Genomic DNA, 21,802 nt, shown 5'->3' with positions numbered 1-21,802 from the left:
GTGCACCTGTAGCCGCAGCTACTTGGGAGGCTGAGGTGGGACGACTGCTTGAGCCCAGGAATTAGAGGTTGCAGTGAGCTATGACCGCACCACTGCACTCCAGCCTGGGCGATGGAACGAGACTGTCTCTAAAACAAAAACAAAACGAAAAAACCAAGTCTTGTCAGAATAACATTTCTTTTTTGAGGTAGAAGAAGGAAATCGTGTAACTGGGTTGTAGTAAGACGTATGATTGTTTTTCATTTTATCCTTGTGAACATGTTGGGCAAATGTTGGTTTCATCAGTGCAACCAGCTGCATATCAGAATCATATAGGTTCTGTGGCTGTTCTAGATTTGGCTGTCCTATTTACATAACGTAAGGTGGCTATATAAATTTAAATTTAGACTGGGCATGGTGGCTCATGCCTGTAATCCCAGCACTTTGGGAGGCCGAGGTAGGTGGATCACCTGAGGTCAGTAGTTCCAGACCAGCCTGGCCAACATGGTGAAACCCCCGTCTCTACTAAAGAAATACAAAAATTAGCCAGGTGTGGTGGCGGGCACCTGTAATCCCAGCTACTCGGGAGGCTGAGGCAGGAGAATCTCCTGAACCTGGGAGGCGGAGGTTGCAGTGAGCTGAGATTGCGCTCCAGCCTGGGCAACAAGAGTGTAACTCTGTTTCAAAATTAAAAAAAAAAACAAAAACGGAAGAAAGAACGAAAAACAAAAGAAAAGAAATTTACATTTAAGGTAGTTAAATGAAAGATGAACATTAAGTTCTTCACCTACTGATTGGACAGTGCCGATAAATAATATTTCCAGCATCATGGAAAGTTTCATTGGACAGTGCTGCCTTAGAGATTCTGATTCTGTAGGTCTGGGGTGTTCCAGATTTGGCAGTCTCTCTAGAGATGACCTATATAGTTGGCAGAATTATAACTACTTGATTCTTCAGGTTGTACCTCCTATTAATTCCCCACATAACCCTTTGTTTCAGCCACCCTGTTTGTTGGTGCTCTGTGAAAGTCCCTTGTAACTTCCCTTCAGCCTCCCTTCTTTTGCTGTTACCTGCTTTTGGTGGATGCTATTGGCTGTTTTTCTTTCTCAGCATCTGTTATCCTTTCCTGCCTACCAGAGTATAGACATGCAGTGCATAATGACGTTTTGGTCAACAATGGACCAAATATATATGACAGTGGTCCCGGAAGATTATAATAGTGTAGTTTTACTGTACTCTTATGTTCAGATATAAAAATACCATGTATTACCATTGCCTACAGTATTCAGTACAGTAACATGCTGTACAGATTTGTAGCCCAGGAGCAGTAGGCTATACCATATAGCCTGAGTGTATATATACAATCTCTGTTCGTGTAAGTACACTCTGTGATGTTCACACGATGAAACTGCCTAATGATGCATTTCTCAGAACGTATTCCTGTCATTAAGTGACACATGACTATACTGACTTTCTTGAGATGTGTGTTGTCCCTCATAGCGATGTGCCTGAGATGAATCTGGCCCCATCCTGAGCTCCAGGGGTGCATCTGATTGGCATAGGGAATGGACTTTATTTTTTAACTAACAGTGGTTGAGGAATGGGTTTATAACCCAAATGACATGTGAGTAAGGATAGTCTGGAAATAGGTAACTAGGAAGACTTTACTCACTGCTGAGAGAACCCTGAGAAGAGAAAGCTTCTTTTCTTCTTCTGGACATTGTGTAGAGTTGTGATACCTAGCACCATTAAAGCCATTTGCTGTCAGCTTGAGGGTAAAGGCACCATCCAGGATATTAGAGCTGTGAGATGGAAAAAAATTGAGTCCTTACATTGTTCAGTTGCTAAATAAGTCAGCCCAGAAGTCTTTCCTTTTTCTGAAGTTATTGTGGAATGATAATACATTTTCTTTTATCTTTTTTTTTTTTTTTTTTTTTTGAGACAGAGTTTCACCCTTGTCGCCCAGGCTGGAGTGCAATGGCGTAATCTTGGCTCACTGTAACCTCCACCCCCCGGGTTCAAGCAATTCTCCTGCCTCAACCTCCCGAGTAGCTAGGATTATAGGTACCCGCCACCATGCCCAGCTAATTTTTTGTATTTTTAGTAGAGATGAGGTTTCACCATGTTGGTCAGGCTGGTCTCAAACTCCTGACCTCAGGTGATCCACCCACCTCAGCCTCCCAAAGTGCTGGGATTACAGGCATGAGCCACTGTGCCTGGCCTCTTTCTTTTTTTTTGTGATGGAGACTTGCTCTGTCACCCAGACTGGATGGAGTTCAGTGGTGCAATCTTGGGTCACTGCAGCCTCCGCCACCCAGGTTCAAGGGATTCTCCCAGCTCAGCCTCCTGAGTAGCTGGGATTACAGGTGCATACCACCATGCCCAGCTAATTTTTGTGTTTTTTAGTAGAGATGGGGTTTCACCATGTTGGTCAGGCTGGTCTCAAACTCCTGACCTCAAGTGATCCACCCGCCTCAGCCTCCCAAAGTGCTGGGATTACAGGCATGAGCCACCGCGTCCGGCCTCTTTTTTCTTTTTTTAAGATGAGGTCTTGCTCTGCTGCCCAGGCTAGAGTGCAGTAGCACCATCAGGGCTGACTGCAGTCTCAACCTCCCAGGCTCAAGTGATCCTCCCACCACAGCCTCCCAAGCAGCTGGGACCACAGGTGTGTGCCACCATGCCCAGCTAAAAATTAAGTGTACTAATTAGTTAAAAATTAGCTACTCGGGAGGCTGAGGTGGGAGGATTGCTTGAGCCCGGGAGGTTGAGGCTGCAGGGAGCCGTGATTGCACCAGTGCACTCCAGCCTGAGCAACAGAGTGACCCCGTTTCAAAAATAGAAAAAAAAAATTTGGAAAAAAATTAGATGGTTTCATCTGTACTGAACATCTGTAGACTTTTTTCCTTATCATTTATTCCTTCCACAACACAGTGTAACAATTATGTATATAGCATTTATATTGTATTAGGTATTATAAGTAATCTAGAGATGATTTAAAGTATACAGGAGGATGTGTATAGTTTCTATGCAAATACTACACAATTTTATATAAGGGACTTGAGCATCTGTGGATTTTGTTATCCTGGAACCAATCTCCCACAGATACTGAGGGTTGACTGTACTTTTAGAATATGGCATCCAAACATGACTTCTTTGGTTCTGCTATAATCCTTAAATTGTTTGATTTCTTGGTCTTGTTTCTTCAACTTAATTGCAAGATCTTTAGAAGCTCAAATATCATAGGACCTTGTATATAAATAGCCAAGTATCTGTTTTTTCCCTTGCCTTTCTAAATCTGTGATTACATACAGAGTATAAGCTTAGGGAAACATTTATTGGTGTGACAATGCAGAAGTTAACTAAACTGATTTAACAGTCTTTGAAGGTTTTTGAAATAAAGATTTTATCATTTATTTTCTAGCTGTCACCACTGACTAAAGAAGAGAAAATTGCGGCAGAGCAATTCAAATCTCACATGCCAGATTTATGAAGAAATGGACTTGGAAAGGAAATTCTAAGAGAAGAGCTTAATTTCAGAGAAATTTAGGAAGATGTCTTGTTAACCCTTGATGTCTAGAGATTGGGGGCTGGTGAAGGAGATTTGGCTTCAATGACTGGATAATGATGTCTTTCATGAGAGAGACTATAAGAAGAAGGGCAGATAATATATGAATAAAGTTCAGCCAAAAGGATCAAATGAGAATAAAATGATTTAAATATATGTACACACGCATGCACACACACAGTCTTGTAATTTCAGGCAAGAAAGTCTCTTAACACTATTTTGCATCTGTTTTCTTTTTCTAAGTCATGATAATGTAGATGTTCTGGTCTATCATAAAAGAATGTTTATGTACATTTCAGTCATTCGGTATGTGGCTTTGTAAATTAAAGTATAGGCAAAATATTTGTATTATACATTATATATAATTTCATTTTGTAAATGTTGATTGCACATGTGATCACATTATTGTTGAGACTGCTTTTATGTGACCTGTAGTCTCCCACAAAACCTAAAGTAATAAGCTGGCTTTTCTGTGATAGCCATTTTTACGTATTTTTTTCCCTATTTCTCTTGCCTGCTAATGTTGAACAGCATGAACTTGCTTTCTGATACTGTTTTAGACTGTCCCCGTTGTATTTCAGTAATATCTTTGTTTTCCTTCAGCCTTTATTACTATAATTGTTCATTCTACATGAAAGCTAAGAAACTGAAATTAGAAGAGCACTTATCTGCTACTTGCCAGTTTTGTATGAGTGTGTTATATGTATGTGTCAATTTCCCTTTAAAATAACTATTTATTTTAAAATAACTATTGGCAATAAGGAAATTGTTCAAAGTAGAGGCAGATCTTGATACAAAGATGTTAATCACAGGGTTGTTTATAATAGCAATATACATATACATTTGGCTAGTACTAGGTGAATAGGAAAATAAATCATGTTGTATGTATACAATAAGAGGTCAAGTTGCCAATAAATTATTACTGTTAATATTCTGGGAAATGCTGAAACTATGCTAAGTGGGGGAGAGGGAAAGCAGGTATTGCAGTTTTGTAGTGAAGACTGGGCTTTGGAGTCATATTTGAGATGTAAGTAGCAGCTTTTAAATTCTAGCTATGATCCTGTGCAGATCACTTAACTTTTGAGTGTAAGGATGTTTGGAAGGACAAGACAGTAAATTGTTTTAATATAGGGTTCAGTATTTAGTAAGCCTTCAATAAATGATATTACATACATGTAATAAAAACTAAGCATTGAAAGGACTAGGAAAAATGCATCAAATGTTAGTTCTGCAGGTTATAGAATTATACTTTTACGTAATTGTAAAATTTCAGTTTTGAGCATGTTTGTCCATTAACAAACTTACAATAGCTGAAAAACAGGGTTGTGAGAAGAGCTTCAGTTAAAATTATCCTGTCTAGTTTGAATATTTCAAGAACAGAAAGCCTTTTTTTTTTTTGAGACGGAGTCTCACTCTGTTGCCCAGGCTGGAGTGCAGTGGTGTGCTCTCAGCTCACTGCAACCTCCACCTCCCAGGTTCAAGCAGTTCTCTGCCCCACCCTCCCGAGTAGCTGGGATTACAGGCGCCCGCTACCATGCCCGGCTAATTTTTTGTATTTTTAGTAGAGATGGGGCTTCACCATCTTGGCCAGGCTGGTCTTGAACTCCTGATGGTGATCCACCCACCTCGGCCTCCCAAAGTGCTGGTATTACAGGCGTGAGCTACCGTGCCCAGCCCCCTTTTTTTTAATTACAGAGAAATAAGTTACACCTTAGTATCAGATATTAATTTTCTTCAGTGTTCAGGCAATTAGTATTTAGAAAGCTCTTGTCATGAGATGGCTCTGGGATGTGATGATGATTGTTGGGATTGAAAAAATGGTAGTATCACAGAGAGATCATAATAAATTCTTATTACAATAGTGTTAAAAGTGGTTTTGCTTTCAGTTAGGGAGAAAAATTAGACTGTACTATTTTTCCTCTGATTTCCTTCAGTTATCTTCCAAATGTTTTTTTCCCACAGCCCCCTTAACGTTGTTCTCTATGCACTTCTCAATACATTTTCATTTGTTTCTCAAGTCTCTTTGTGGATGACTCCTAAATATAACTTCTTCCACTAGCTCTAGATCTGTATTTCCAATAAAATCCCCTACCTGAATATTCAAATTAAACATGTCCAGAATACTTACTGATTTTATTGTTAATAGCCACTATTCTGTTGTCTGGAATTAAAACCTGTATAATTTGCATCCGTTTATCTTAGTCAATAAAACCTACAATTCTCTCTCTAAAATGGTCATAGTATACAACCTCCACATTATCTTCACACCTCCTTAATTTAGATCTTTTGTTTCTCATCTGGATTATAATTGTTTTCTCCTATGTGACTATAGTGTCTTTATGTCTTAAATTATAAATAATACATGTTTAAGAATTTAAAAATCACAGGCATGGCCGGGCGTAGTGGCTCACGCCTGTAATTCAAGCACTTTGGAAGGTCGAGGCGGGCAGATCACAAGGTCAAGAGATGGAGACCATCCTGGCCAACATGGTGAAACACTGTCTCTACTAAAATTATAAAAATTAGCTGGGCGTGGTGGCACGTGCCTGTAGTCCCAGCTACTCAGGAGGCTGAGACAGGGGAATCGCTTGAACCCAGGAGGCGGAGATTGCAGTGAGCTGAGATCGCGCCACTGCACTCCGGCCTGGCGACAGAGTGAGACTCTGTCTCAAAAAAAATCCAAAAAAAACAAAAAACAACAACAAAAAAACAGGCATGTAAATTATCTAGAGGTAATCTGCAAATAATTTCTTCAGGCATTTCTACATGTATACAAATTAAAAAAAATTTTTTTCAACAAAAGTAGGTTGATACTGTGCCTTGTACTGCTGCTGTACTTAGATTTTTTTTTTCATTTCATTATTTTATTTGAGACAGGGTCTCGCTCTTTCACCCAGGCTAGAGTGCAATGTTGCTATCATGGCTCACTGCAGCCTCCGGGGCTCAAGCAATCCTCCAGCCTCAGCTTCCCAGGTAGCTAGGACCACAGGTGCACGCCACCAACCCCTGCTAATTTTTGTATATTTTGTAGACACTGGGTTTCATCATGTTGCCCAGGCTGGTCTCCAACTCCTGGGCTCAAGAGATCTGCCCGCCTCAGCTTCCCAAAGTCCTGGGATACGTGAGCCACTGCGCTCAGTCTTCAATTCTAATATATTTTTGTTATGTCACACATCCACCCTTCTTTTTAACAGCTGTAATCCATTATATGGCTATACCATACTTTTTTTTTTTTTTTTAGACAGGATCTGGCTCTGTTGCCCAGGCTGGAGTGCAGTGGCGTGATCTTGGATCACTCACTGCAGCCTCAAACTCCTGGGCTCAAGTGATCCTTCCATCTCAGCCTCCAGAGTAGCTGGGGCCACAGGTGTGCACCACCATGCCCAGCTAGATATATAATCATTTTTATCAGTTCCTTAGTGATAGACATTTAAGCTCTATAACAGCAAGTTATACAAATAATATAACAAGTAAGTTGTATAACAGCAAGTTATTTAAGGATATATATGAAGTTAGGAGATTTTTCTTGTGGGGAGGGCAGCAAGGTCAGCCTTTAAGGGATTCTGATGGAGCAGACCATTGGCTCCCAAACCCCAGGGCTTGGCAAACGATGTGAGTTTAGCATCTTGCCAACTAAATTATTTGTTTTGCTGAAGTTATCCTTTTTGCTTGCAACCAACGGCCTCTAATCAGCTGTACAGGTTTCTAATTGTTCGCTATTATGAACTAGTGCAATAAGTCCTTCAACATTCTTGGGTTCTTCGGCAAACATACAAGAATCTTACTATTTATCATGTAAGTATTGCAATTTGTCTTATTTGTCTTCTATACTGCTCCTTGAGAGCAAGGGCCACTTCTCATTACTCTGAATCCCAAGTACAGCATTGCATTCTTTTTTTTTTTTTTTTTTTTTTGAGACGGAGTTTCACTCTTGTTGCCCAGGTTGGAGTGCAATGGCGCGATCTCGGCTCACCGCAACCTCTGCCTCCCAGGTTCAAGCGATCCTTCTGCCTCAGCCTCCCCAGTAGCTGGGATTACAGGCATGCGCCACCACGCCCGGCTAATTTTGTATTTTTAGTAGAGACGGGGTTTCTCCATGTTGGTGAGGATGGGCTCGAACCCCCGACCTCAGGGGATTCGCCCGCCTCGGCCTCCCAAAGTGCTGGGATTACAGGCATGAGCACGGCCTAGCACTGCATTCCATAAATAATTCTTTCAAGTAAAATTCTCATAACATAAAATTAACCATCAACCATTAAAAAATGTACAACTGAGGGCATTTTCGTAAAAAAAGCGTTATACAACCATCAGCTCCATGTAGTTCAAAGACCACAAATAATTCTTACTGAAAGCATTTTTCAGTCTCAGATTAATCTTTCCAAATTATATCTTGTTAATGACCCAAGTAGTTAAAAAAAAATTGTTGCTACCCACCACCTATAAGCCTAAATGCCTGATATTCAAGAACTTATTTCTAGATTATTAGTGATTTTCTACATGTGTACTCTAGGTCGGTTAAGTATAATTAGGTGTTTGCAATAAATACAGGAAAAGTTAAATTCAAATTATGAATTTGATGTGCCCTCTTTGTCTCACAAACCTTCAATTCTTGCAATCTTTACACATCTCTTCAGGCAGGAAATAGTAGAAAGCAGATCCCATTTACAGGAAAGATGAATATCGCTGATACCCTTTCAACAGTCCCACGGCGACAACTTAGGCGGCAAGAATGAAGTGTGAGATGTGGGAATGAAGTCTTCGCAGTGTGTGGTCCCGTCCTCTCACCACCGTAATGAGAAATGACACCTCTCCAGGCTTCACAGTCTGGAGCCTTCTAACTCAATTTGCTTTGGTAGGTGGAACGCAAGTCCTACAAACCTTAGACTGTTTCTTCCAGAGAGAACCACTAACCATGAATCTTCTGCACCAGGGTTTCTCAAAATGCGGGCCACAGACCACCTGCTGCCGAATCACACAATGCTGGGTGAAAACGCGGATGGCCTGGGCCCCACCCTAGAATCTGAGTCCGAATACCTAACTAGGGGTGTGGCTCCGAAGACCGCGCTTTCCACCTGTACGCCAGGTGGCTCCGTCTTTGGCGCGCAAGTTTGAGAGCCGTGGGGCCCCGCCCTCCGCCGAGGTGGGCGTGGCGTGGCGTAGCGTAGCGGAGCCCCACGCTCAGGCCGCCTGCGCAGGCTAGGGCGGGAGGCACGCAACCCTGAGGCAGCGAGTCGCCAAGTCTCGTGTGCGCCCCACAACGCGGGAACTAGGCGAACGCTCCACGCTCCTCCCCTCCTTTCCCCTCGCGCAGCGTCCTGCGCGCATGCGCTTCGCAGCTTCTCTCGCCGCCGCGCCCCCAGCTGCCCTGGTTACAGTTGGTGTTTGCGAATTCTCTGCGGCGCCTTCTTCGCGGAACTCCACCCGCGGTTCCATATGCGCGCGCCTGCGCCACGTGGGCCGAGGTTCCGTTGCGGCTGCTGGCCGGCGGCTGAGCCGGGAGAAAGGAGCTGCGGCCACCATTCGCCCTACCTCTGCGCCTCGGGGCGGGCGCGCCGGTAAAAATGGCGAAATGGGGGTAGTCGGCGCTGGACCTGAAGAGATTGGGCGCGCAGGTGGGGCGGTTGTCAGAGCCCCCTGACGTGGGCGCCGGGCTTTTATCGGCGGTTTGATCTGGCGACCTCGGGCCGGCGCCTAAGAGGTCAGACTACGGAGCCTGTGGGTCGCCAACGGCCCCGCCGAGAGCCGGAGGCAATGGATGAACAGAGCGTGGAGGTGAGGGGGTTGTGAGGGTGGTGGTTAGTCCCCGCCCCCACCCGGTGAGCGGTTTTTATTTGGGGAGCCGTGCCCATGTCCTCCCTCCAGTAGGGCACCCCTACCCCGCCCCTGCCGCTGTGGAGAGGGCTGGCCCGGTACCAAGGACGCCGTGCTCATTCTGCAGCGCTCCGGGTGTCTTGTGCTCACTGTTCCGCAGTCAGGTGGTGCGTATCCTGGAGTTTTCAAGGATGTCTTGGCACAGGTACTCATCCCTACCGGGTATTTGCAAACAGCATCCCGTTCCGACCAAAACTGCAGATTCATCAGATGGATGTACCCTGCTACTCGCCACCAGTCCTTGCGAGTTCTTGAGCTGATCTAAATCTCCTTCCAAATGGATAATCATCTTTCCCTCTCAGTGGCACATTTTGCAGGCTTCTGCCCTTCCTTCCTAGATTGAATCAGCATATATTATCTCATGTGTAGTTTCCAGAACAAACTCTTTTTTTTATAACTGATTCTTGTAAGCTGTGAGTTAAAATAGTTGAGATATGTAGGATATATAAGTAAAGGCTAGGAATATATTTTAAAAGATTGTTTATTGAACATAATTGTGTAATAATTATCAAATTTTGAACCTTTCAGATACTGAAATAGGAACTCCTTGCTTTTTAGTAAGGGGTAACTATGTTATGGATATTCCACTTGAAACTAGTCATTCAGTAGTCTTATTGTCCACCCCGTTGCAGGTTACAGAATCTGCATCTCTCAGGTTCTTTCTGGCCCTACAGAGTCATGATGAGATTCATGAGTAGTTTTCTCCTTAATTCCTCATATAAAGTATTATAAAGGTTTTGTAAACTTATCTTGGTTTTAGGAGAGTTTAATTCTAGAATGGAGTGAAAGTAAATGTCAGTACTATAAAAACAAAGTATACAATACAATTAGTATACGTTTAATTGTGTCTTTTTTCTTGTTAAAACTTTTCAGTTACTTCCTAAATTGATTAAATTGAGGCTTGCAAAAATAATACTGTTTCTTGTATTTACATATTTTTGTTGTTGTTGTTTCCAAGATCGCTTTGAACTACCATCAACATTTTCAATTGGGGCAGAATCTCAGGTTCAAATAAGTAGCTAGTCTGTTGTAACATCAGGGCAGCAATTCAGATTTCTGGATTCTTAATTCATTTTTTTTCTGGGTCACAGTACACTGCCTTTAGGATAAGTGTCTTTTTAAACTTCGTTTTCCTCTAAATTATAAAATCAGTTTATACCTTTTGGGGAAATTGCAGAAAAAGTTAAAAGTTCAGGTTGTGTATTCAGTCATATAGTCTGCCTTTTTTCCTTTTTTTTTTTTTTGAGACAGAATCTCACCCTGTCTCCCAGGCTGGAGTGCAGTGGCACCCTCTCGGCTCACTGCAGCCTCCACCTCCCAGGTTCAAGCGATTCTCCTGCCTCAGCCTCCTGAGTAGCTGGGATTACAGGCGCACACCACCACGCCCGGCTAATTTTTATATTTTTAGTAGAGACGGGGTTTCACCATTTTGGCCAGATTGGTCTCGAACTCCCGACCTCAAGTTATCCAGCTGCCTCGGCCTCCCAAAGTGCTGGGATTACAGTCGTGAACCATCATGCCTGGGCCTTTTTTTCCCTGCTGTTAAACATTATATGCATTTTTCTGTATCATTAGATGAAGAAGTATTTCTAGTGACTGTAATCTATGTGTAACTGCCATAATTAATATTTGGACATTTGGGCTGTACCTAGATTCTTGCCATTATAATTACTGCTTCAGTGAAAACTTTTCTGCGTGAGTCTGTGTTTGCATTTCCTATATTTTCCTTAGAATAGAATTATCGTGAAACTTAGAAAAACGGGAGTACATTTTCCAGATGTTTTGAGGTACTTTGGACCTTGACCAACCAAATCCTGATATGGAATATTGTTAAAACTGAGAGATCAGCCCAAAATAAATGTAAATGTCAAGTTGTTTTGAGCTTGCCTTTTAAAAACTCTTGATTCAGTAGCCTAAACTGGTGGACCTTACATCTTTTACTGTTTTCAGATCATTGCTGAGGTTTTCCGATGTTTCATCTGTATGGAGAAATTGCGGGATGCACGCCTGTGTCCTCATTGCTCCAAGCTGTGTTGTTTCAGCTGTATTAGGGTAAGTTGTATTTCTTTTTACATGCAGTTAGTATATATAGTATATATTGTTAAGGATTAACCATTTCCCTTATCTTTTTATTTTACATTTTTTGCCCTAAAGTGCTTGCTTGCATTGTGCTTGGGGTTGAGGAATACTAAGATAAATGACAAATTGCCTGCCTTGAAGGAGCTTAAATCTAATTGAGGGAATGGAGTTTAGACCGTTTATATTGAAGAATGTGTGGTATCATAAAGAGGCACTAAAGAAGTGCTGTGGGGCTCAGAAGAGGACTGGTTTATATGTGTTTGGTGAGTAAGATAGAGAAAGTGTTTAATCTTACAATTACAAGACACTCTAGAGATGAATATAATCTAGTGGCTTTAAAACTTGAGTGTTGGCGCTTTGGGAGGCCAAGGTAGGTGGATCACGAGGTCAAGAGATCGAGACCATCCTGGCCAACATGGTGAAACCCTGTCTCTACTAAAAATACAAAAATTAGCTGGGCGTGGTGGCATGTGCCTGTGTCCCAGCTACTTGGGAGGCTGAGGCAGGAGAATCGCTTGAACCTGGGAGGGCAGAGGTTGCAGTGAGCCGAGATAGCACCACTGTACTCCAGCCTGGCAACAGAGCAAGACTCCATCTCAAAAAAAAAAAAAAAAAAACTTGAATGTTGGCCAAGCGCTGTGGCCCAGGCCTGTAATCCCCGCACTTTGGGAGGCCCAGGTGGGCGGATCATGGGGTCAGGAGTTCGAGACCAGCCTGACCAACATGGTGAAACCCCGTCTCTACTAAAAATAGAAAAATCAGCCGGGCGTGGTGGTGTGTGCCTGTAATCCCAGCTACTCAGGAGGCTGAGGTGGGAGAATCGCTTGAACCCAGGAGGCGGAGGTTGCAGTGAGCCGAGATCACGCCAGTGCACTCCAGCCTGGGCGACAGAGCGAGACTCTGTCTCAAAAAAACAAGAAAGAAATTAACAAAATGAGGAAGTCCAAGATTTTGGTTGTGTGTGCCAGAGTCCAATAGCACATCTACAGAGCATAGCTGAAAACTGCCTTGTTCACATTCCTCGTCAATTATTTATTTTCCTGAGAAAATCAAAGAGGTCACATGCTCTTCACGTCAAACTTTCTGTTTCGACTGGGCACAGTAGGTAGCTCACGCCTGTAATCCCGGCATTTTGGGAGGCTGAGGTGGGTGGATCACCTGAGGGCAGGAGTTCGAGACCATCCTGACCAATATGGTGAAACCCTGTCTGCTAAAAATACAAAAATTAGCCGGGCGTGGTGGCATGCTTCTGTAGTTCCAGCTACTCGAGAGGCTGAGACAGGAGAATCACTTGAACCCGGGAGGCAGAGGTTGCAGTGAGCAGAGATGGTCCCACTGCACTCCAGCCCGGCGACAGAGCAAGACTTCGTCTCAAAAAAAAAAAAAAAAATTTCTGTTTCCTTATTCTTGCCTAAGGAAGATAAATATGCCTTTGTCAAGAGTAGTATCCGTAACACTTAAATAATTTTTTTCTAGTTACACAGCTCACAATTGATGGTACTGGATTTGAACCCGTTAAGTTCAAGAACTCTATAGCCTGTTCTTTGTCACTGTACCATGTGCAGAAGACCAAGTTAAATCTGATGTTAGTTCTCATACTCCTAAAACTAAGAGATTCAATCTTTCTTGGCCTTCTTTCCTCAGCTGTAGAATTCAGATATGATTTGCTTTACAGGGTGGTTATGGCATTAAATCAGATGACCTAAGAAGTAATTCAGAAATTATAAAATACTATACTTGTTTGTAAGGTGTTATTTTATTGTTAAAATAGCAACTAATACACATTAACACTTACCTATGTTTTAATAAACAGTGAAACTGATGCTAGATAAATTAAGTAATTGGCCTCCATTACTATAATTAAGTGGTAGAATCTGGATCGGGGCTCATTTCTTTTGATGAAGGTCCCATATGCTTATGGTCTCTGGTTGTTACCTTATGCCTCATTTATTCTGTATTTTTTCATTGTTACATCTTCTTCCTCCTGCCCCTTAAATGCATTTATTTCTTAATTTCCTAAGATCTTGTTGCTGTCGTTCGCTACTCTGAGGTTTCTGGGAGTATTCACCTACTTTGGGAAATTCGATTTACTTTAGCAGCTTTAGCTATCATCTCTATGTGTATGGCTCCTAAATCTATTCCTTCAGCACCGACTTTTGGATGTCTTGTCTTGTCCTTCTAGCATCTTGAACTTTGTTCAAGATCAGATTATTCATATTATTTTTTCAAACCGACTCTAAGTTCATTCTTTTTGTTCTGTTCTGCTAGTCACTCAAACTGGAAACTTTATACCAATGATTTTTTCATTTTTTATTTTTTATTTTTTTTGAGACGTAGTCTCGCTCTGTTGCCCAGGCCAAAGTGCAGTGGCATGATCTCGGGTCACTGCAACCTCTGCCTCCCAGGTTCAAGCGATTCTCCTGCTTCAGCCTCTCAAGTTGCTGGGAGTATAAGCACACTCCATCATGCCTGGCTATTTTTGTATATATATACATATATATGTATATGTGTGTGTATATGTATATATACATATATGTATACATATATACATACACACACACACACACACACACACATATATATATATATATTTTTTTTTGTAGAGATGGGGTTTCACTATGTTGCCCAGGCTGGTCTCAAACTCCTGACCTCAACTGATCTGCCCTCCTTGGCCTCCCAAAGTGCTGGGATTATAGGCATGAGCCACTGCGCCTGGCCTATACTAATGATTTTTAAGTGCAATTAGTTAATCTCCCTGTTTCACTTATATTTGTCTTACCTTTCTGTTTTTATCATTACCATGCTAATAGAGAAGTATGAACATTGGTTACCTCATGCTTAGATTATTTAATTACTTTCTATCTGATCTCTCAGGTTTGAGTCTTTTCTTATCTCCAGTCCGTTTTCTGTCCTGCTACTATATTAATATTTTTCACTAATATCTCTTTTTTTTTCCCAGAAGCCTCAGAAATATATAAAGGATAAAATTCAAGAATGTTAGCCTTGTGTTCAGACCGTCCAGATCTGGTTCTGACCTTTCTTTCTAGCGCTGTCTTGGTTCCTGAATGCACTGATCATTTGTTCATTCATTCAGCAAATATTAATTGCTTGCCTACTTGTTTTCAAGCCAGTCATTTTGTATTAGGTATAATTGACATGCAGTAAACTACGCATATTTAAAGTGTACAGTTTTTTTTTTTTTTTTTTTTTTTTTTTTGAGACAGAGTCTTGCGTCACCCAGGTTGGAGTGCAGTGGCGCGATCTCGGCTCACTGCAGGCTCCGCCCCCCAGGGTTCACGCCATTCTCCTGCCTCAGCCTCCCGAGTAGCTGGGACTACAGGCGCCCGCCACCTCGCCCGGCTAATTTTTTGTATTTTTAGTAGAGATGGGGTTTCACCATGTTAGCCAGGATGGTCTCGATCTCCTGACCTCGTGATCCGCCCGCCTCGACCTCCCAAAGTGCTGGGATTACAGGCGTGAGCCACCGCGCCCGGCCTTTACAGTTTTTTTTGTTTGTTTGTTTTGTTCTTTTTTTTTGAGACAGCGTTTTGCCCTTGTTGCCCAGCCTGGAGTGCAATGATGCGATCTCCACTCACTGCAGCCTCCATCTCCTGGGTTCAAGTGATTCTTCTGCCTCAGCCTCCCAAGTAGCTGGGATTATAGGCATGGATCACCACGCTTGGCTAATTTTGTATTTTCAGTAGAAACAGGGTTTCACCCTGTTGGTCAGTTTGGTCTCAAACTCCTGACCTCAGGTGATCCACCCATCTCAGCCTCCCAAAGTGCTAGGATTACAGATGTGAGTCACTGAGCCTGGCCAAGTGTACAGTTTTGACATATATATATTCTTGTGAGACAATCATTGCATCCAAGTTAGTGAATGTATCTGTCATCCCCAAAGTTTCCTTGTGCCTCTTGGTAATTCCTCCCTCTACTTGCCTTGTCCCCAGGCAACCACTGATCTGCTTTCTGTCACGATAGATAAGTTTGCTTCAGAGATAAGGGGGATGGAAAAAGAGAAAAAAGATAAGTTTGCATGTTCTGGAATTTTATAGAAATGAAAATCATACAATATGTACTCTTACGGATCTGGCTTTTTTTCACTCAGCAAAAATACTGTATGTATCAGTAGTATTCCTTTTTATTGCTAAGTAGTATTCCATTGTATGTATTTACCACAATTTGTTTATGCATTCACCTATTGATGGGCATATGGCATGTTTACAGTTTTTGCTATTGCAATGAAAATTGCTGTGAACATTCATGTACAAGAAGCTTTCTTTTCTCTTGGGTAAATAATTAGTAATGGAATGGATAGAGATTATATGGTAGATGTGTGTTTAACATTTTGAAAATTGCCAAGCTATTTTCTAAAATACTTGTATCTGGGAGCTAAACAGTAAACACACACGGACATAAAGGAGGAAATGCTAGACGCTGGGGACTTCAAAAGCGGGAGAGGAGGAGAGGGATGAAGGTTAAATTAAAAAAAGGATTGGGAGGTCGAAGCGGACGGATCACCTGAATTCGGGAGTTTGAGACCAGCTTGACCAATATGGAGAACCCCGTCTCTACCAAAAATACAAAATTAGCCAGGTCTGGTGGTGCATGTCTGTAATCCCAGCTCCCTGGGAGGCTGAGGCAGGAGAATTGCTTGAATCCAGAAGGCGGAGGTTGCGGTGAGCCGAGATCACACCATTGCACTCCAGCCTGGGCAACAAGAACGAAACTCTGTCTCAAAAAGAAGAAAAGGGAAATAGTTTATAATTTTACATTCTCACCAGCAGTGTATGAGAGTTCCAGTTCCTCCACATTAATGCTAATAGTTGGTATGTTCGGTTTTGTGAATTTTAGCCATTCTCAGGGGTGTGTAGCCATTCTTAGAGGTATCTCCTTGTTTTAGTTAGTGTTTCTCTGTTGAGTAATGATGTTAGCCTCTTTTCCAGGAGTTATTTACCATCCATATGTTGTCTTTGGTAAGGGGTCGTTCAGTGCCCCCCATTTTGTGCTAAAATAAATGTAACAAAATTTTCCATTTTACCCATATTTAAGGGTACAGTTCAGTGTCTTTAATTACATTCATAATGTTATACAACCATATCACTATTTCCAAAACCTTTCATCACCCCAAACAGAAAGTCTGTACCCATTTAAAAAGAAAAAAGAAAATAAACATAAGTAAACATAGAAAAGGTATATTAAAAATACAGTATAAAAGATAAAAAATGGTACACCTATGTAGGGCAGCTCCATTCTAATCTTATGAGACTACGGTAGTATATGCGGTCCATCATTTACCGAAACATCTTTTTTTTTTTTTTTTTTTTTTTTTGAGACGGAGTCTCGCTCTGTCGCCCAGGCTGGAGTGCAGTGGCGCAATCTCAGCTCACTGCAAGCTCCGCCTCCTGGGTTCACGCCATTCTCCTGCCTCAGCCTCTCCGAGTAGCTGGGACTATAGGCGCCCGCCACCACGCCCGGCTAATTTTTTGTATTTTTAGTAGAGACGGGGTTTCACCGTGGTCTCGATCTCCTGACCTCATGATCCGCCCGCCTCAGCCTCCCAAAGTGCTGGGATTACAAGCGCGAGCCACCGCGCCCGGCCTTACCGAAACATCTTTTTTTTTTTTTTTTTTTTTTTTTTTTGAGACGGAGTCTCGCTCTGTCACCCAGGCTGGAGTGCAGTGGCGCAATCTCGCTCACTGCAAGCTCCGCCTCCGGTTCACGCCATTCTCCTGCCTCAGCCTCTCCGAGTAGCTGGACTACAGGCGCCGCCACCACGCCGGCTAATTTTTTGTATTTTTAGTAGAGACGGGGTTTCACCGTGGTCTCGATCTCCTGACCTCATGATCCGCCGCCTCGGCTCCCAAGTGCTGGATTACAAGCGTGAGCCACCGCGCCCGGCCTGAAACATCTTTATGTGACACATGACTATACCACTTTTTGTTTATCCTTTTTATTTATTTATTTATTTTTTGAGACAGAGTCTCGCTCTGTCGCCAGGGTGGAGTGCAATGGCGCCATCTCGGCTCACCACACCCTCCACCTCCGAGATTCAAGCGAGTCTCCTGCCTCAGCCTCCCTAGTAGCTGGGACTACAGGTGTGTGCCAGTACACCCAGCTAATTTTTGTATTTTTAGTAGAGATGGTGTTTCACCGTGTTGGCCAAGATGGTGTCGATCTCTTGACCTGGTGATCCACCCTCCTTGGCCTCCCAAAGTGCTGGGATTACAGGCGTTGAGCCACCGCGCCCAGCCTATTTATCCATTTTTATCTCTTGATGGACCCTTGGGTTGTTTTCACCTTTTGGATATTGTTAATAGTTCTGTTGTTAACAATTGTCTGTTTGAGTTCCTGCTTTCATTTCTTTTGAATATATATCTAGGAGTGAAATCACTGGGTCATATGGTATTCTGTATTTTTTTTTTTTTTTGATTGTGGTAAAATATACCTAATATAAAATTAGCCTTTTTTTTTTTTTTTTTTTTTTTTTAATGAGACAGTGTCTCACTCTGTTGCCCACGTTGGAGCACAGTGACACAATCATGGCTCAATGCAGCGTCAGTCTCTCGGGCTCAAGCAGTTGGCCTGCTTCAGACTGTTGAGTAGCTGGGACCACAAGTGTGTGCCATCGTGCCTGGCTAATTTTTTTATTTTTTGTAGAGACAAGGTTTTACTTTGTTGCCCAAGCTGGCCTCAAACTCCTGGCCTCAAACTCCTTGGCCTCCCAAGTGCTAGGATTACAGATGTGAGCCACTTAGCCCAGCCAAATTTGCGATTTTAACTGTATTTTTAAGTGTATTGTTTAGTGGCATTAAGTACATTCACATTGTTGTGTAGCCATCACCACTATCCACCTTTAGTACTTTTTCATCATCCCAAACTGAAACTCTGTACCTGATAAACAATAAATTCTCATTATTCTCTTCCCCCTAGCCGCTGTTAACCACTATTCTACCTTCTGTCTTTACATTAACTATTCTAAGTACATCATATAAATGGAATCATAAAATATTTATGTTTATTTCTACGTCTCTATTCTGTTCTATTAGTCTCTATTTCTGTTCTTATGGTAGTACCACACTGTTTTGATTACTGTAGCTTTGTAGTAAGTTTTGAAATTAGGAAGTGTGAGTCCTCCAACTTTTTCTTTTTCAAGATAGTTTTGGCTATTTGGCATCCCTTGAGATTCCACATGAATTTTAAATGCAGTTTTCTACCAATATGAAAAGTACCATTGGAGTTTTAGTAGGGATTACATTGATTCTGTACATGCCTTTGAGTAATATTGCTGTCTTAACAATATTAAATCTTATGATCCTTGAACATGGGTGTCTTTCCATTTATTTAGGACTTCTTTAACTTGTTTCAGCAGTGTATTGTAGTTTTGCACGTATAAGTCTTTCTTTTTCTTTTTTATTTTTTTGAGACAGGATCTCACTGTCACCCAGGCTGGAGTGCAGTGATGTGATCATGGCTCACTGCAGCCTCAACTTCCTGGGTTCAAGTGATCCTCTTGTCTTGGCCTCGCAATGCTGGGATTATAGGTGTGAGCCACCACACTCAGCCTCCATGTATGTCTTTCAAATTCTTGGTTTTTTTTTTACCTAAGCATTTTATTCCTTTTGATGGTGTTGCAAATGCAGCACTTTGGGAGGCCAAAGACGGAGGATTGTTTGAGCCCAGGACTTCAAGACCAGCCTGAGCAACATGGCAAGATCCCATCTCTGCAAAAAAATTAAAAAATTAGCTGGATGTGGTGAGCACACCTGTAGCCTCAGCTACTTCTGAGGGTCAGGTGGGAGGACCTCTTGAGATGAAGAGGTTGAGGCTGCAGTGAGCTGTGTTTGGGCCACTGCACTCCTGCCTGAGCGACAGAGTGAGACTTGCCTCAAAAACAAAAACAACCCCAGAAAGTATTTAGCATGTTTTTGTATGTATATATAGTTTGCCTCAAACAGTACATTAGGGGATGTAAGAAATTTTGTATGCTTTCACAAGGCATCTGAGATCCTCTATGATCTGCCTCCTAGTTTTCTTGCAATTTTGAGCTGTTTGGGAATAAAAGTCCTTTGTTAACAAATTTCCTATTTACTGCCTGTTTTCTCTTATTGCTAAAACTATTTAAATGAGTGTTTTCCACTCCACTTCCCTGCAACCTTGCCATCTACTTACCCTTCAACCCATTCTAACTTGGCTTTAGTTCTCTCCACACCACTCACATAGCTCCTGCAAAGTGTAGACTCAATTTTGCTAAATCCAATGAACCTTTCGTTGGCCTTATCTTTCCTTCTTGGAGCATTCAGCACAAATTACTTCATCTGTTTTTCTTGAAACATTATCTTTGGTATCTTTGCCATAATAGCTATACCATCTTCCTAGTAACTTCACGGTCTATGGATTTTTTTTTTTTTTTTGAGACTGAGTCTTGTTCTGTCATCCAGGCTAGAGATAGTGGCATGATCATGGCACTGCAGCCCTGACCTCTGGACTCAATTGATCTCCCACCTCAGCCTCCTGAGGAGTAGCTGGGACTACAGGCGTGACCACCATGCCCGGCTAATTTTTAAGTTTATTGTAGAGATGGTATCTTGCTGTGTGACCCAGGCTGATCTGGAGCTCCTGGCCTTAAGCAATCCTCCCACCTTGGCCTGCCAAAGTGCTGGGATTAAAGATGTGAGCCACCACACCCGACTGGTTCATGACTTTTAACACTATCTCTAGACTTATACTTCCCAACTTTATCTTTTCAGTCCTGGCCTTTTCTCTGCCTCCAGTATCTAACTACCCTCATTTGGACTTGTAGTATGCATCTGAAATATATCATTTCTATAAGAGGGTTTTTTTTTTTTTTTTTTTTTTTCCCCACCATGCCAAATCTGTTTCTTTTCCAGTCAGGAACCCAGTTTTTTACCCAAAAACCTAGCTCACCTTAATCTTCCTTTTTCCTCACATCCAGTTATAATTGAACTATAAGTGTTAGCAGCCAGTTTTTTTTTTTTTTTTTTTTAAGATTATCTTAGATACTTAGTATATATTGCTAACAGCTTCTCTCTAACCCTTAGAGTGGTTTTGCAGGGTAGGTATGTTGATTCTCTTGTTGCATGTGAGGAGATGAGCTCAGTCACTTGTCCAATGTCGTGTGGTCCATAGTGCCAGAGCTGGGAATCAGACACAGATCTGAATACTTTCTAAAGCTTGTGATTCTTCCAGTTTTATGAAGGAGAGAAAATAATTTTTAATTTTTATGTTTATAATTTTTTAATTGAATGAGGGGGAATGCTCTAAAGATATTTGTTTAATATTATGCATTAATATTGTACCACTGGTTCTTTGGTTTTGGTTTGAGAGAAACATTGCTTTTCTCAAAGTATTAACATTGTCATTTATTTTGTAATTAAATTAGATTGTGGAGGCTGAGTAATTTCATGCCTGTTTGCCTGTAATCCCAGCACTTTGGGAGGCCCAGGCGGGCGGATCACTTGAGGTCAGAGTTGGAGACTAGCCTGGCCAACGTGGGAAAACCCCATCTCTAATAAAAATACGAAAACCATCTGGGTGTAGCGTCGCATGCCTGTAATCCCAGCTGCTTGAGAGGCTGAGGCATGAGAATTGCTTGAACCCAGGAGGCAGAGGTTGCAGTGAGTTGAGATTGCACCACTGCACTCGAGCCTGGGGGAGGGAGTGAGACTCTGTCTCAAAAAATAAATAAATAAATTAGATTGTGGAATACAAGATAAAAATACCACAAATATTCAGAGAATGTAAAGCTCACTATAGCCTGGGAAAGGCAGGAAATTTTATGGACATGATCCAGTGAAATTTCTGTGAGGCAGGACACGGAGGGAGGGACCATATAAGCAAATGCACAGATATGTCGACAGTGTTATATAGTGCAGCAGTAAGCCTGTTTTGACTGGGAGGGAGGGGGACATTTAAAAATACGGTCTGGTTACTCCCTATCATAGTCCCAGTCTTTATAAGGTTTGTAGTCTAGCAGGGCAAAGGAAACCAACAAATAAGTCGTCATAATAAAGTATCTGAAGGGGGAAGTATAGGTTGCTGTGGTAGATCATGGCAGTTGCATCTAAAATAGTCTGCAGAGTGTCAGGGAAAGCTTTTTGGAGAAAGCAACTTATGAACTGAAATCTAAACAATGAGTAGGCATAACCCAGATGAAGAAAGGTTTTGAAGAATATCTTAGGCAGAGAGAGGAAACGTGTAAAGACATTACCTTGCTGGGTTATAGGGCCAGTTCTGGAGAGGAGTTCATGAGACCAGTTCTGGAGAGGAGCTGTGACTTTAACAGAA

The 21,802-nt window shown here is 42.1% G+C and overlaps 2 protein-coding genes across 7 annotated transcripts in view; both read left to right on the top strand.

The window, feature by feature from the left end:
- SKA2 (spindle and kinetochore associated complex subunit 2) overlaps positions 1-5,776 on the top strand; it is a 44,706-nt gene extending 38,930 nt beyond the window's left edge. Inside the window, exon 4 of the mRNA XM_003272327.4 lies at positions 3,401-5,776. Coding sequence (XP_003272375.1) covers positions 3,401-3,469 — 69 coding nt within the window. The 3' untranslated portion in view covers positions 3,470-5,776. The remainder of the gene's footprint in view (positions 1-3,400) is intronic.
- Positions 5,777-8,782: 3,006 nt separating this feature from the next.
- TRIM37 (tripartite motif containing 37) overlaps positions 8,783-21,802 on the top strand; it is a 113,042-nt gene continuing 100,022 nt past the window's right edge. For all 6 annotated transcript variants that reach the window (XM_030827902.1, XM_030827904.1, XM_030827903.1 and 3 more), the window contains exons 1-2: positions 8,783-9,316; positions 11,366-11,467. In XM_030827902.1, coding sequence (XP_030683762.1) covers positions 9,296-9,316; positions 11,366-11,467 — 123 coding nt within the window. In that variant the 5' untranslated portion in view covers positions 8,783-9,295. The remainder of the gene's footprint in view (positions 9,317-11,365; positions 11,468-21,802) is intronic.

Source organism: Nomascus leucogenys, chromosome 14 (genome assembly GCF_006542625.1).
Source record: "Nomascus leucogenys isolate Asia chromosome 14, Asia_NLE_v1, whole genome shotgun sequence".
NCBI lineage: Eukaryota > Metazoa > Chordata > Mammalia > Primates > Hylobatidae > Nomascus > Nomascus leucogenys.
Note: the sequence above shows the minus strand (reverse complement) of the source record. Positions and strands in the feature narration are given on the sequence as shown.